Here is a 16,086-nt window from a genome sequence, read left to right as displayed (position 1 = left end):
TGGAGGGACCTGTGTGTGTTCAGAGCCAGAGCCATCTCCTCACTGCATCCCCAGTTTTTTGGTTTTGTGTTCACCTTCCCTGTGTTTGATTGCAGCATTACCTGTGTTAGTCCAAGTAGGTGTCTGAGGTTCCAGGGATTGTTCCTGCTCGGGGAAGAGGCTGGGGTGGGCCCTCCTTGCAGAAGGCATGAACTCCAGTTTCCCTCCACAGCAGGGCTGTTTCCCTCTGCAGTGATCCAAGCCCCACTCCCCAGCCCTTGCTGAGTTGGGCTCCTGCCTCAGTGGGCTTTGCCTGGTACCCACTGCCCATGGAGCAGGCAGCCCGTGGGCTTGGCAAACTCTGTCCTGGCACGGCTCTGGCTTGCTCAGAGTCAGCTGAAGAGAAGCCTTCATGCTTCTCATTTTCTCTCCTTTGGTATATTAATTTCAACCAGATTTTGTCAGCTCTCCAGGAGGAAAATAACCCCGCCGTGCCACGAACCGCAGCTCGCGCGGTGTCACGTAGGGCTCCGGCTCCTGCTGCCAGGACCTGCACCAGGGGCAATGTGACCCTTCACAGAGCTGCTCCTCCTGGCCCTGGGAGCAGCTCCAGCTGCTTCCCAGTCCGTATTCCTGGCTGACTCGCTCGCTCGTGAGCCTTGGGCACGCCTGGAGATGCCGCGGCCGCCGGGCTTGGCTGGTGGATCTGCCCCCTCGCTGCCCCTGGGGAAGGTTTTGTTTTGGTCACACCATCGTGCAGGGTATGTCCCAAAATCTCCCTGGTACTGCAGAGGAGATCAGTGAAGCTCCAGGAGGGACACTGGGATGTGGTGGTTACGTGGGAGTGGTGGCAGGGAAGGTGATGGGTGATTCTGCGGCCACGGCGCGAGGAAGGACTGGCTGCTGTCCCAGGCCGGGAGGGAGTTGGGATGGGGACAGCCCTCTGGAAGCACGGAGATTTAGAGGGTGAAAAGTACAAAGGGGGAAGAGGAGACACGGAGAGAGGAGATGTAAAATTACTGAGTATGAGTAATGGGGTGAAAGTAAGAAGTTTACTCAACACATCACTAACTTTCTTGGACAGTAAATTCTCTATGGTTTCAGATTAGAGTTGAAGGGAAGCAGTGGAATAGTCATTTAAATTCAGACCGAAAAACTTTATTATGCTACATAAAACCTTCCCAAACCCCAGTTTTCCTGTTCTTGAGCTGAATAGAGCCAGTTCTGTGTATTAATAGCTAATCCTGCCCACAGAGATGAGTAGGGAGTGCCTCAGGGGCTCCAGGGCTCTGCAGCATCCCAAGTGTGTGCAGAGGAAAATGATTTAATCAGAATTAGGTTGCTTTGACCAGCATCTCAGACTCATGCCGTGGCATTTTTCCCCTCGAAAAGCCACTTTGGCTTTGGCTCACCCTTCAGAGAGCATCATTCAAAGCTTATGTTTCACCTCAAAAATCTACTCATTTTCCTTTCTTTCAGTATTAAGTGTCTTGGAAAAAACAGGGAGAAAATACAAAAACCTCCTAAAAGGCTCAGCCCACTGAATAAAGCAAAGGGCTGGCATTACAGAAATGAGCATTTTTCTGGCTTGATGGAAACCACAGCTCCAGTGGGGAGCTCTGCAGGAGGAGCCCAGCATGGCCAGTGCAGCAGGACCCCCCCAAAACAAGGTTGGGGCTTCCCTGGGAATCACTGGGACAGGAAGGGGTTTTGTGATCTCTAAGCTTTAGGTTTTAATGCTTTAAGCCTTGCTAAGGAAAGTGCTTTGAGAACACAGTAACTTTGTGTTGTTATCACTGTGCAGCTCAGAAACACCGACTCAGACAGGCGTCACCTTTCCCGCTTCGCTTCCCGTTCCATGCCTGACCCGGACCGTTCCCTGCTGCTGGCTGATTTTCTTGGCAATTAATCCAATTAACGTAAAATTTGGCTCAGCCAGGGTGGTGTTGCTCCTTTTTTGTGCCCTTTGCGCGCCCGGTGGGTGAAGCAGAGCTCGGTTGGGGCTGGGCAGGTTCCTGCACCTCTGGCGTGCGAGGACACGGCCGGGTCCCCGCCCTGCCGTGATTCACTCAGGAAATGTTTCTTTATCTTCTCAGTAACACTCGTGGATGGGACCGAGATGGGAACTCAGCTCGGCTCAGGGCCGTCCTGGCTGGGAGGGGCTTGGGTGAGCTGGAGGTGCAGAAAGTGCAAAGAGAAACACGAAGGGACCCAAAGCTGCTGAAGTTTTTCTCTCCGTGGGGAAGGGAATGGCTGGTTGGGCGCTTTGCTCTTTGTGTGGGTGCTCTGATCCTTTCCAGTCTGAAAGGTTGTGTAGGTGCACACCTGGGCACACCTATGCACACCCACAGACGGCAGGAATTAAGGAAATGTGCAACTCTACCCATATTTCTGATTATGGCACAGGAAAAAATCTGCCCCAGAAACTTGGGATTTCCTCTGACGAGCAAGAAAGTGTAAAATATGAATGACTCCATTATCTTGGGGTCAATGGGAAAAGTGACCCTGGCGAGGTGACCAGATGGATGGGTTGCACTGAGTGACAATAAGATGCCTTTTTTTCCTTTCAGTTCTTGTTCACTGATTGCAGGTGTCCCCCTGGCATTTCATAAATAGCTTGGCTGACCAAACATACCAAAATGGCCAATCTTGCTCCCTTTGCATTCATTCCTCACATCCGGACTCGGGCATCAGAGGATAAATATTCCTGAGCTCAGACACCCTCCTGCCCACTCCCCTGAGGTTTATTCCACTCTTCCCTTGTTTTCTTGCAGATGTTGACGAGTGCCAGGTCCACAACGGGGGCTGCCAGCACCGCTGTGTGAACACCCTGGGCTCCTACTACTGCGAGTGCCGGCCCGGCTTCCGCCTGCACACGGACGGCAGGACCTGCCTCGGTAAGGCTCCCTTGGAAATTCCTTGGGAATCTCTCCTTCTTCACAGCCCTTTTCCTACCAGAAAATCCATGGCAGCGTACAGAAAACCTGGACTTCCTCACTCCCACCCATCCTGTGTGGCTGGAGCATGAAATGGTGCTGATGGGTTGTGTGTTCCTTTGTGTCCCTGTGTCTCCCCTCATGGTTTTTGTCCCTGGGTTCAAAACATTTGCTGTTCTTCCACGTGGTCACGTACGACTGGGGCTGCTTTGCTGTCCCTGAGTTTATTCTGGTTCAGGAGAAGTAACTCCCAAGTGCTTTGGTGCCTCTGCTTTTGATTCAGGATGTATCAGATAGGGCAGTCTCAGAACAGATACACAAATAAAATGACGAGAAATTTCAACATAAATAAAATGATGAGAAATTTCAACATCAATAAAAGGAAGAGAAATTTCAAGTCAGGCTTCATTTTGAGCTCAGTATTTCCCCAGCCCATGCTGTGGGCAGCAGGTGTGACAGACAAGTGACAATAAATGTGGCTGTGTGTGGAACTGTGGCCATGATAACCCCAAAAACTTCTCTGGGATGCTGGTCATGCATCCTCTTGGATGGTGCTGGTCCAGACATCACCATCCAGGCACCAGCTTTGCCTTGCAGCTGATTTTGGGACCAATTCCTTGAAATGTTGTTGTCTGCCTGCCCCAAACTGGAGGCTCGGAGTGGAACTCGGAGTTTGCCTCCAGCATCTGTGGCTGTTTTAATTAAACCACTTCTCCCTCACAGCTTCGTTTGACACATTTTTCCATTATTTGAGAGATATTTTCATGCAAGTGGAAAGAATTCCTGGGCCATGGTGTTTGCAGAGAGCATTCGCTGGGTTTTCTCGGAACACAGTCATGCTCTAGAGTCTGCGGTGCGAGCCTGCGTGTTCCAGTTGGGAATGGTGATGGGAGCAGGAAAAATCCATCCAGGGAAGCTGTGCCCACCGTGCCCAGCTCTGCACTGACGCACATCTGGCCACAGCTGCCTCCAGTACATAATGACACCCAAACAAGAGCAGTGAGGTGCAGGATCCCCATATTTCGCTGGAAAAATCCAGAAGGAGAAGGATGGCAAATAAGGGACAAAGCCAACCCTCAGAGCCCGCTGCTCCAGCTCTGAACTCCAGCACTCGTGTCGGGGTGACGTGCTGCTGCTGCTCACATGTAAGTGTGCTGTGGTCTGTCATCTCCTAATTGTCTCTGGAATATGTTGCTCCTTTCTTGTGGCGTGCAGCGATCCTGCTGCCGCCTCCGGAATAGAACACGGGACAGACGGAGAGCAGGAGCTGTCGGCAGCGCCAGCCCCAGAAGGTGGAACAGTTTTCAGGGAAAGCATAAAATGGATTGCTACAGGGAGGAATCTCTTCTTTAAGGGGAATTTCCATAGTTTTCTTTCGCTCTCCAGGCTTCCCTGCTGGTGTAGCTGAGCATTCCTGCAGGATCCAGGCAGGCAGGGCTGCCCAGCGCTGCAAACCTGCTTTGCATTAAACCTGTGAGCAAGTATTTGCTGTAATGTGCAGTGCTGGAATTCATCTGCCAAAAGTGAGGGGGCTCTGTTCATGAAATCTGATCCACAGGAGTGAGTGGGGCAGTTTCTGAAGCTCTGGGGAGAGGAGCCTGCAGGATCGGCAGTGAGTTCCAGAGGGACCCAGAGCCCCCAGGAAAGCAAAGCAAAGCAAATCAGGGCAAATAAAAACCTCTCACTGCATAATTATCTAATAATATTTCTAAAATATCAACAGTTCAGGACCTAAAATGGGGCTTTCTCACTTCAGGACTGGTGGCTTTTGCTCTTTACACATTTGTGCCTGTCCATGAGTATATGTCACACCTTCACAGAGCTCTGTACTAATCCTTTAAATTTGTGGAGGGGTGGAACATCTTTTCCTTGTAAAAGCTCAGAACAGAGCACAGGCTCAGAGGTGATTCCTCTGCTGGTGTTTGTGGCTGCCCTGTTGTAACCCACGGACACCAGGCTGCCTTGTGGTCCATTCCCAGGGATTAGGGGCAATCAATCAAAGCTGTTTCTCTCTTCAAGTTGGGATGTCCTCTCATTTTCTGGAGAGATTCTGTGCTGTTAACACACAAAGCATTGCCACTAAATTTAGGGAATAGGCCAGGAATGAAGGGAACTGGAGACAGAGAGCAGCCATCCATCCCTGCATGCATCCATCCTTGTCCTTCTGCTCAGGGAGGTCTCTGCTCCACACTGGGACAAGCACAAATTTGAGCTGTAGGAAGCTCCTGGCAGCCCCAGCAAGAGTATTCTGGAGACAGAAAGAGCCCTTTGCAGTGAAGTCTCTAGTTAAGGGCTGTCAAATCACGGATCTAATTCTTTAAATGCTTTCTGCTCCCCACAAAACCCACAAAGGCTCCGATGATGGACCGGCAGCGCTGAGCTGGAGCTGCAGAATTCCCCTGCAATGCACCGGTGTGGCTGAGGCAGCTTTTCCAGAGTGAGCTGGTACCTGGGGTGTGACTCAGGAGAGCACAAAACCAGCCTGGAACCACCTTCCTGTGTCCAGCTCCCAGCCCTGCTGGTGCTCTGCAGCTCCGTTGTGCAGGATCCTTTTGTTGTGTCTTTGTTCAAATCGCTGCTGAAGAGAGGGAGAGAAGGAGCAGCTGCTTCCATTGCAAGTGAAACAGAACAAAGAGAGACCTTGGGCGTCCTGAAATCACCTCTTCCTTTATCAGAACCACATGGGCAGGAGGCAGGAAGTTGACATCTCCAGGTCCTTCTCCACTGTTTCAACCGAGGGATGCAGGCCAGGCCGAGGCGAAGGGGTTTAATGGGAGCCAATTGCTTTTGTTGGCCCGCGGAGCAGAGAGATGGTCTGGATTAACACACAACATGTTTCTGGAAGTTGTCTGAGGTTAGGATAAATCAGTTTGGGATTACATGATGGATCCCTGTTTATACTAGGAGAACTTTGAATGAAGAAATCTCAGCTATAGGGGTGATATAATGAACGGAAGGGCCGTGCCAGGAGGTTTGTGTGGGCTTGAACTGTGTGTGCAGGGAGTCAGCGACCACGTGTGCTTGCTGGGGCTTTTCGTTTTGCAGACAACTCGCACGTTTTAGGGAATTTGACCTTTTCTTTGCCCAGTCACACATTTTTCAGCCTTTTCTTAGAATCGATGGGGTTTGCGTGATGCTGCAGAAGGAACATCCTGCTCAGTTCTGGTTACAGCTGCTCACAGTCACTCTGGGGGTGTCAACTCGCTGCTTCTGGTGGCAAATCTCTTGGATCTGGAGGAAAGGTGAGAGAGAGGAGAGAGGAGAAGTTGGAAGGACAGCTGCAGGGTGCAGAGATCAGGTACTAAATCAACTCCTGTGTTAGGCTGCTGCTGCACAGATCCACTTCCTGTGTGCAGTCAGCAGCAAAAACCTCCTTTCCGTCCCTCCCTATCCTTTTCCCAGGCCTGAGAGGGTCAGAATCTGCGACCAGCATCTTGCAGCAGCACTGCACTCCCCTCAGACTGCAGGGCTGGAAGGAACGTCCCTCTCACAGACACTGAAATATCATCTGTGGAAAATCTGTCTGAGCTGTAATTACAAAAATCTGTGTGATGTACAGGATGACACTGGGCTTGGCAGCCTTGTCACAGAAATGTTGAGCTCGGCAGAGCATCTGGGAATGGAAATATTTTTAGAGTGGTTCTGTAAACAGAATAGAACCCCGAGCAGTAATTAAGGCCAGCAGCGAGGTCTGCTGGCTGTGACTCTGCGAGGAGGCAGCTAAGGAGACCCAGCCTCACACGGGTCCTCTCTCCTGAAATCTTGCGTGGAAGAACCCAGACTTTCGGTTTTTTCAGTTGTCTTGTAGGAGTTTGCAAGGAGGCCATTGTTTAGACTTTGAATTCATCTGAATAGCTGCATCCTGGGAGGTTATTTTAGACATAAGATGCATTGGCCTGTTCCATGTTGGCCCAGTGCTTTTCCCAGATGAAGGAATGTTTTGGCAGGCATTGGCATTGTTTTACTTTTTTTCATTTTTTCTTTTTTTTTTTTTTAAAAAAAAGCTCTCCAGCAAGCATGTTATTAATGGCTATTTTTGAATTTATGTTCAAAAACATTTTAATATATTGGAATATTTTCAAATGACCACCCATCTCTGCTAGAGCTTGAGTAGGGGAACTCTGACCCAGAGCTTTTCAGGAACGTTGAGTATTTCTGTTGTTTCCTTCCAAATGGATTAAAGGAAACAATGCCAGCACAACTAACATAAACCTTGAGTTCTTGCTCCAGCCCTATGTTTTGTATGGCAAAATCTCGACCCTGTCAAGCTGCTTTTATTCCCCCAAATGTTGTTTAGTTAATTAGAGGCATAAAACGAGAAGTTGAGTTATTTTAACATTTGGAATGAGGATGATCCACAGCTCTGAGTTAAAGCACATTTTTTTGCAGGGGAATGGTGTGCAGAAAAAATTAAAAAATATATATATTTTCCCTTTATTTTCATCCTGAGCCAAACATTTGTTTTCACCAATGTACAAGAGCAAGGACCCAACTTGGGATTCAGAGGAGTGTTACAAGCAGAGACTTCTACTGGCAGCTGCTTTCCAGGCTCTCCTGCTTCCAAAGCCCCGGAGGTTGTGGAGGGCACTGTGACCACCTGAGGGATCAGCCTGGGGAGAGATGGTTTTCATTAGAGATATTTTTAGCTTTCCTATAAGATTCCTCAGAGCCAGCACGTTAGTTTATTCCAGAGTTTGAAAAATAGGCCAGAAACGTGTGAGACCACAGCTCATCATTCTGCTCCGCTTATGGGAGCCAGGGCTGGGGTTCCATCCTGGACTGGGGCTGGCTTGAGCCACGTTCCACCAACCCAGTGGGTTGTGACACTTTGGTGGCTCCTAAGAGCCAGAACAGGGTTTAAAGGCCATTTGCCCACTTCTCATATGGGACACCTCTCTTTGGAGAAGCTCGGTGCATAAGGAGTGGGTGGGTTAACTCAGGAGACATCCAGTGCTCCAGGAGGGGACTTTGATCACTTTGGAGGCATGTCACTATCCCACAACGGCTTCTCTGGTGGAGACCATGAATCCAGCTCCACAAAGTCCTTCCATGCTTTGTTTCCTAGCTCATGTTCCTCCTGGATCCAAGGTCAACGGTCCTGGAGAGCTGCAGTAAAAACACGGCGTCAGACGCATTCCCCTGGCTGCTCACAAGGTGCTCGCATCCCAGTTAAACATCCCGCCCCTCTGCTGGTCCTGCAGAGACATCCCAGATTACAGGAGGAGGAGGAGGAGGCTGTTGCCAGGCTGATTAATGATAGCAGGCTTGTGAGGAGTCCATGTGCTGGGCCACAGGGTCTGTTTTGTGCCGTAGCCCAGGCAAAACCTTCTGTTTTCTGCCTCTTTGGAATCCGCTGGGCTCCTTGCGCAAGGCCACACAGAAACTCTGCGGCACGGCCAGCAACTCCAGTTTGGAAGCTCCATTCCCAGTTGTGCCTGTGCTGAGGATGAAATCAGAGCTCCTGCTGCTGTATCTTCGTGTGCTCTGTCTGGGTGACACTGCTGGTCACGGCATCAGGCACCCCACGTGCTCAGGTTCCACACAGAAATCTGCTCAGAGCCCTGAGCTGGGGGTTGTTACACCTGGTCCAGGTATGGACACACAGGATGCATCTTAGACCGTTTTTCTCTGAGTGTTCCCAGAGCTGGCAGTACCTGCTGGGCCTCACCCTATGTGATCAGTGACTTTGGCACATCACAGAGCCAGGAATTCAGTTTTCCACATCACTTTGTTACAGGAAAACCTGAGTGTGCCTGAGCACAACTCTCTGAGTGGGAATGCCTTGAACCAGCTGTGGCACTGCACCTGCAGGGACTGTCCTGGAACAAAAGGATGGGAATTTCGGCAGCAGCACAGAAGGCTGGCTGCTGACACGGCGCCCTTCGGAGAGGGTGGATGCCTGGCAGGAAACATGCTTCCCTCCCATGTAGTGCTGGACAGGACCGAACCCAGCTCCCCATGTCCTGGAATCACCTTCAGGGAGAGTGCTGGAACCTCTTATGGTGGAAAGGAAGAGTTTTAAGTTCCTACTCAATACTCTTGAGCTGATCCTGCCTTGAAAGAGCAGGGTGCCCACCTGGCACAGTGGTGGGTGGCCTCTCCTGCACTGCCCACAGGCTTTTGCGGTAATATCTTCCACTGAACACCCTCCTTGCTCATGAAGTTGGCCATGAACTTGTCACTGGATGTGCTCCAGTCTTAAATTCTCACGAGCTTTAAGTGTGTGCACTCTGCCCTGGTCCTGCGCAAGAAGCTCATCCAGGTGCCATCCTTTTGTGACAAATCTCGTGTCCCTTTGCCTCGCAGCTCTGAACTCGTGTGCCCTGAACAACGGTGGCTGTGAGCACGACTGCGTGCAGGTGACGCTGGCCCAGCACCGCTGCCAGTGCCGGCACAACCACCAGCTGCACGAGGATGGCAAACGCTGTGTCCGTGAGTCCCGGGGGGCTGGGGAGCCACAGCTTCCAGCTGGGAGCTGCGGGATGGGGATGCTCAGACATCCGACAGATCAGACTGGGGGATTTCCAGTAAAAACTCTGTGTGTTTTGTTGTCATGGACATATCCTGTGGCTTATTCCAAGGGATGGGAAGAGCTGGAGGAGCGTAGCCAACAAAAATGAAATGGTATGAAGGCACAGGCTGCTGTGAGAGTGGAGGGACAGCAGAGTGTGGCAGTGGGGTGGGATCCTCTCCCTCTCTGGCTGAACTGCTCCTGGCTCAGGAGGGGGAGAAGCTGAAGGGGACAGAACACAAGGGTTTTCTCATTCATAGCAGTTGGCATTCAAGAGGCAGGAAGGAGGAAAGTCCTGAGCTGTGAAGTTGCTAAGGCAAAAGGAACAACTGGGATATTACAAATGCAGCAGTCAGTGGGGTTTGGAGCGTCTGTCCCGGTCCTGGAGCAGGCCAGAGACTGGCAAAGCTCTGGGTAGGAGCACTCGGGGAAAATTGCCAGCACTTGCTCAGTAATTCCTCTGCAGAGGGATGTGCCCGTGCCAAACTTCTGCTGGAGGGGTTTTACCCAGCTTAGTTCTGGCCCTTTGCAGGATCTGACACCGTGCAAATCCTCCTGAACGGACGGAGCAGTGAACGGAGCAGCAGCGGGGATTTTCTGCCTGGTGCAGAGCAGGCTCTCACAGACTGCAGGCTTTCCTGCTGCTCCGTGCTCTGTCTCCCACAGTGCCACAGGAGGCAGGATCTGTGTGGGATGACCCGGGCTCTCTGCTCTGCCTGCAGTGAGGAACCCGTGCGCTGACAGGAACGGGGGCTGCATGCACCGCTGCCACAGCCACCGCGGCCGCGCCCGCTGCGACTGCCACCCCGGCTACCAGCTGGCCTCTGATGGCAAGGCCTGCGAAGGTGAGTGCCCTGCAGAGCTCCCCTGGAGGGAAATCCCTGTGTCTCATGGATGAGGGAGTGCTCAGTGTGAGCAGGACGGAGGGGTGCACACGCCTTCCCATGGATGGCTCAGCTGGTGTCTGTGCAAGAGCCCTGCTCGAGCAGTCTGTAACAACAGACAGCTGCTCTGGGGGAGGTTTAGGCTGCACACTGGGGAGAAGTTCTTCCAGAAAGGGTGGTCAGGCATTGGAATGGGCTGCCCAGGGAGGTGGTGGAGTCCCTGTGCCTGGAGGTAGCACTCAGTGCCATGGTCTGGTGACAAGGTAGTTTTAGGTCATAGATTGGACTTGATGATCTCAAAGGTCTTTTCCAGCCTAATCGATTCTGTGATCCTGTGAACACCCCACTTTCATGTGATCCAATCTCCTGGGAAGATTTACAGCAATGCCAAACTTCTAACTCTGTGTCTTTGTTGGTCTGGACCTGAATGAAGAGTTCAGGGTCCAAGAAACCAGTGCAAAACTCAAATATCATAACAACAGTCCCTTTGGAAGGATGTTTAAGGCTCAGCCTGCTTATCTTACAGCTTTCTCCCTCTCCCAGATGTGAACGAGTGCCTGACGGGGCTGGCCATGTGTGCCCACCAGTGCCTCAACACCAGGGGCTCCTTCAAGTGCACCTGTAACCCAGGCTACGAGCTGGGGGCGGATGGCAAGCGCTGCTACCGTGAGTACTGAGGTCTCAGCCCTGCCCAGCAGGACAGGGCACACCTGGGCTGCTGCAGGCACGTGTTTGTCACTGTCCTTTGGGAATTGCCAGGGCCAAGCCACGGCAATCTCTGCTGAAGGATTTCACAAGCAGTTTTGGGGCTGTTTAGTCCCCCACCAAGATAAAAATCTTGGTCTGGTCTTTAAAGTCACCACGAAGCTACTTTAGCTGGTTTAGGCAATTAATTTGGAGCCATTTGGCCCCAAACAAGCCAAGTTCTGCTCTTGGGGACTCGCTTGGACAAGCTCAGTCAGCTGCAGATGTGTCACTGAAGGAGGAATTGAGCCAGTGAAGGGATCACATCTGCTCCCGTCAAGGAAAGAAATAAACTCTGTGATGCAAGAGTGAGCCGGACTGTGCTCCCAGCTTTGTGCAGCTGGTGCCCCCCAGCAGGGCCAGGCTGAATCAGAGCCACCAGCCCCTCACAGATGCCAGCCACCGTGGCAATCCCAGTGGTGGCAGCTGGTGTTGCTGGGAGCTGCGAGGGTCCCCCCGTGCAGCTGCTGGAGCTTGCCAAGGGTATGAGGGCAAAGCTTTACAGGCCATAAATGGGTCTTGAAAGGCATCAAACAGAGCAATGCAGGGCATCAGGCTGATGATGTGAGGTTTAAGAGCCAAAGCATGTACACAACTTCCTTCTTAGGGACACAGCCAATCTCACACCGTAACCATTGACGTTGCCCTGGCGTCACCAGAGCAGCCTTTCCACATGAAAGGTGTTTCTCCCTGCCCTTCCTAGCATGTTTCTTTTAAGCAAAACCCTGTTTGTGCTGCTTTTATAAGAAAAGGGAAGAGAGGGATGACAATCATGTTGTGAAATGTGGAATAAAGTCTTCCACTGCGGCACAGCTTTTGTTTTTGACAAGCACAGATCCACTGGGAAGCATCAAGCTCCCTTTCTTTCATCCTCCTTGGGTCTGAATGCATGAAAAACTCAGTGTTCTTGAAGGCAGAAATTGTTTTTCTGAGGTTCAGAACTGAGTCAAAGCTCCATGAAACAAGTTCTTTTTAGTTTAAGAAAGCTTAATTAACTAGACAAGTTTACAGAAACCTTGCCAAGCTCGGATGATCTATGGCTGCAATTGATGTTTGCGCCGACCACTTTTGACATGTCAGGAACTAACGATTCTCGCTGTAGGCATCTGGATGTTTCCCTACTTAGCTGTGTTCTGCTGCTCCCATTTCTCCCTGGCACCAGAACAGCTCTGCTCTGAGGCTGAGCCAACTTTTGGTTGGCAGCACACGCTGCTGCTTGGCAGGAGTGGGAGCGGTTTCATCCGCAGCCTGTTCATCCCAGAGATTGTCCAGAGCCTGCTCCACGACTCCATCCCTAAGAGGTTGTGTGAGATCCAGAGGTTTCTTTTTATACCCCGCTTCCCCACCCAGCAGCAGCCTCTGTGCTGAGCTATTTCCATCCTTTCCCACTGCAGATCCCCCTCCTCAGCAGGGATGCAGTGCCAGGAGCTGGCAGGGACGCGGCACCAAGGGCAGGCAGGGGCCAGCGGTGTGTGCAGATGTGTCCCACGGGATCCTAACCAGGCTGCCTTTTCCAGGGATAGAGATGGAGATTGTGAACAGCTGTGAAGCCAACAACGGGGGCTGCTCCCACATGTGCCACCACACCAGCTCTGGCCCAGTCTGCACCTGTAACTTTGGCTTTCGGCTGGAAGAGGATCAGAAGTCGTGCACTGGTAAGGAACAGGAAAAGGCCAGACCTTGATTTCCAAGCACGTCCCAGGTATTGGTGAGGATCCCTCTTGGGATCTTAGGTCAGGATCCCTCTTGGCTGCTGTGTATGTGCACTACAAACAGGCTAAGGAGGATAGAGGCCAATGGAAAGTGAGAGCAGATGAAGTATTGTTCTGCTCAAAGACATCCCCAAACCTCCCCTCAAGATATATTTGGACAGCAATTATGACTCGAACAGCAATTATTACTTCCAAACTAATTAGCTTTTCCCTGCTGAAACTGCCCTAAGCAGGAGTCAGTCAGCTGGAATCACCCTGCTTGTAAGGACACGAAACCGGTAACCACAGCCTCCAACCGGGAATCACAATGAGCTTCCCTCAAGGACTCAGGATTCCTCCCTCCATGGGGAGGATGATCTGCTAACACAAAGCTCCCTGACTTCAGGAGGAACTCAAGAATCCTGGCTCAGCATTTGGCAGCAGATCAGTAGAAGCTCACCAGAGCTAGTCAGGGAGCAGTTCAACAGTTCCTGTCACCACTCTGCAGTGCATTAACACCCTTTGTTTCTCATTTAGATATCAACGAGTGTGACGCTGGTTCTCACTGTTGTCAGCAAGACTGTTACAATTACCCTGGGGGCTACGAGTGCTCCTGCCATGCCGGCTACAGGCTCGGCACGGACGGCTGCGGCTGTGACGGTCAGTGCAAACACCATCACGCTGGGCTGCAGGCAGAGCCAGGGACACACAGGGTCCCTCTGCTTCTAATCTGCCTGTGTTCACTCTCCTCAGTTTGTTCAGTGTGGGGCAGCTCAGTTCTAACCCCTACACCAAGCCCAGCACAACTGGAGAGGGACAATGGGAGTTTTGAACACATCAAGTTCAGATCAGGATGACTCAGAGTGAGCTGGCCCAGGCCTGACCCCATTAATTCACAAAAACCATTTGATGTTCAACCCCAGAGGCCAACACTGCCCATCACTTTCACCCAAGGGATAAAGACAAATAACAGTGTCTGTAGAAAACAGCCAAGATGGTGACTTAGTGAAGCTTTTAATTAGGAGAACAAGAAATTGTCCTACCTGGTTGCGAACAGCCAAGCATTTCTTCCATTTTCTCCCAGCTCCTACCAGTTTTCCTGCCAGCCTTCTGATGAGTCACCTTCCCAACAGAAAGAATGTGGGGAAAAATCCCCCTAATAATTGTTCTCACTTCCATAGCTCTCAACAGCATTTCCCAGGGGAAGGAGCCAAACACACCCACCTGTTCTTACACAATTGATGATGGATGGGAACTGAAGCCCAGCACATTTCATGTTGAAACCCAGGCATCCCTAATCCCTAAGGTGGTTTAACTCCATTTTTAGAGATGATGGCTCCACATATTTAGCAGAGAGGATGCCACCAGCCCATTACTGCTGCATGGCCAGGCACGGCTGGGCCCCTGTCCCTGCTCCTGTCCCACTGGAGTGTCCCATGTTTTGTAGATGTGGATGAGTGCTCTGCAAACAACGGGGGATGTGAACACACGTGCCAGAACCAGCCAGGGTCGTTCCAGTGTGGCTGTGACATTGGGCACAAGCTGGACGAAGACAGAAGGAGCTGCATCTGTAAGTGCCTCGTCCGAGCTGCCTCAGGCTGGGCAGTGGGTCCATCCTCTGCCTCCTGTCCGAGCCAGGACCACACAGACTGGAGCTCCTTAGCCCTGCACCTCTCATTTTGCAGCTCCTTCACAGCACCTGAGCCGTGGCAGTGCCTCACCCCAGCCCTGGAAAGCTTTCCCAGACAGGACCAGCCCTGTTTCAGCCTCATTCACAGCACTGTCCAAAGAAGTGCAGGGAGTTCTGGCACAGCTGCACCTCCAGCAGCTACACAGCCAGCAGTGAGGGCTCCACGTTAAAGATCCAGAGCCCCTGCCACAGTCGCCAGCCTCTACAGCTTTTCCTTGTAAGAAATAACAAATTAGTCATTTGCAGCAGTACAGAGATCTGGAGGTCATGTAGCTGACCTGGGCCCACTCTAGCCAAAAAATCCCTGAATGAACAACTTGGAAAAGCTTTAGAGGTGACAAAACAGGGTGAGATCAGTGAGAGAACAGAACACAAAGGGGTCTGGAGGATTTCCAGCCACAGAGTGACCAACCTCTCTCTGCAGAATCAAAGAGATTTCTGTATCTTTATTTATTTTGTTATCAACACTGGGAACAACAAAATAAAAAATGAAGGTGGGCAAACTTGAGACCCACAGAGAGTGCTGGTTTCCCTTTGCTGTTGCAGAGGTCCTGCCCCCCTGTTCACCTCTCAGAGACCTTGTCTCCTTTCCCTTTCTGTCCCTCCCCCCAGCCATAGAGGACACGGTGGAGGCTCTGGATGGTCGGCGCCCCGTCATCCGCCCCATCCCTCACGTCGCCATCCTGCGAGATGAATTCACCCAGCTCTTCAACGAAGACTACGAGGAAGAGGAGGAAGAGATGGAAGCACGAGGGGAGCACACGCTGTCGGAGAAATTCGGTGGGCATTTTGCAGCAGCGCTCAGTGCCATACTTTGCTTGGAACCCTTCAGGAATAATGATTCCTGCTGGGTTCATTTGTTTGGTGAACGCACAGGACCTGTCGAGCTCTTTCCTGTGTCTAGCTCTGCTGCAGCCTCAGCAGGGGCGTTTCTCTGCCCAAAGTGCCCAGGATGCTGCAGCAGTCTCAGTGAGGTTCTCACCCACAGTGCCTCTCATTGCAGTCTGCCTGGAGCACACGTTTGGCCCCGACTGCAGCCTGACCTGTGACGACTGCCAGAACGGAGCCACCTGCAACGCTGAGGGCAGCGGCTGCCACTGCCCGGCCGGCTGGACTGGCGTGCTCTGCAACCAGAGTGAGTGGCAGCTCTGTCCCCTGCTCTGGGGTGCACAGGGGATGCAGCCCTGCGAGGCCGTGGCTGGGCTGAGCCTCATCTCCCTCTCCCTCCCCAGCTTGCCCGGCCGGCACCTTCGGCAGCAACTGCAGCCAGAGCTGCCGGTGCCAGAACGGTGGCACCTGTGACCCTGCCAGCGGCGCCTGCCGCTGCCCGCCCGGCGTGGCCGGAGAGCTCTGCCAGGACGGTGAGTCCAGTGTCCCCTCACCTGCTCCGTGGTGCTGGGGGCCATCCCCATCCTCCCCCTTCCTGGTGTCAATGTCTTAGCAGAGGTTTGCCATCACGGGGTAAGTGGCTGCTCTGGCCATCGCCAACGCCGCTCTCAGATGTCCCACATGTGCTTCTCTGAAGCCTGGAAGTGTTTCCCGTGGGATTCCCTAAACTCATCCCTTTGTAGCTCTTCACTGACAGCATCTTTAAAGCCTCTTGTTGAACCATCCACCATCTGATTCCTCTGACCACTGAGTCTTGTGCGGA

At 52.1% G+C, this 16,086-nt stretch overlaps 1 protein-coding gene across 1 annotated transcript in view; it reads left to right on the top strand.

The window, feature by feature from the left end:
* The window catches only part of MEGF6 (multiple EGF like domains 6), a gene marked incomplete at both ends in the record, with an annotated part of 74,522 nt that overhangs the window by 42,557 nt on the left and 15,879 nt on the right, over nucleotides 1-16,086 (top strand). Inside the window, 10 exons of the mRNA XM_082295577.1 lie at nucleotides 2,754-2,876; nucleotides 9,222-9,347; nucleotides 10,149-10,271; nucleotides 10,854-10,976; nucleotides 12,572-12,709; nucleotides 13,283-13,405; nucleotides 14,193-14,315; nucleotides 15,048-15,215; nucleotides 15,439-15,570; nucleotides 15,668-15,796. Of these exons, the coding sequence (XP_082151703.1) occupies nucleotides 2,754-2,876; nucleotides 9,222-9,347; nucleotides 10,149-10,271; nucleotides 10,854-10,976; nucleotides 12,572-12,709; nucleotides 13,283-13,405; nucleotides 14,193-14,315; nucleotides 15,048-15,215; nucleotides 15,439-15,570; nucleotides 15,668-15,796 (1,308 nt within the window). The remainder of the gene's footprint in view (nucleotides 1-2,753; nucleotides 2,877-9,221; nucleotides 9,348-10,148; nucleotides 10,272-10,853; nucleotides 10,977-12,571; nucleotides 12,710-13,282; nucleotides 13,406-14,192; nucleotides 14,316-15,047; nucleotides 15,216-15,438; nucleotides 15,571-15,667; nucleotides 15,797-16,086) is intronic.

This window comes from Coloeus monedula (assembly GCF_965178545.1).
Source record: "Coloeus monedula genome assembly, chromosome: 22".
Classification (NCBI taxonomy): domain Eukaryota; kingdom Metazoa; phylum Chordata; class Aves; order Passeriformes; family Corvidae; genus Coloeus; species Coloeus monedula.
The sequence above is the reverse complement of the archived record's forward strand: the minus strand, read 5'-3'. Positions and strand labels throughout refer to the sequence as shown.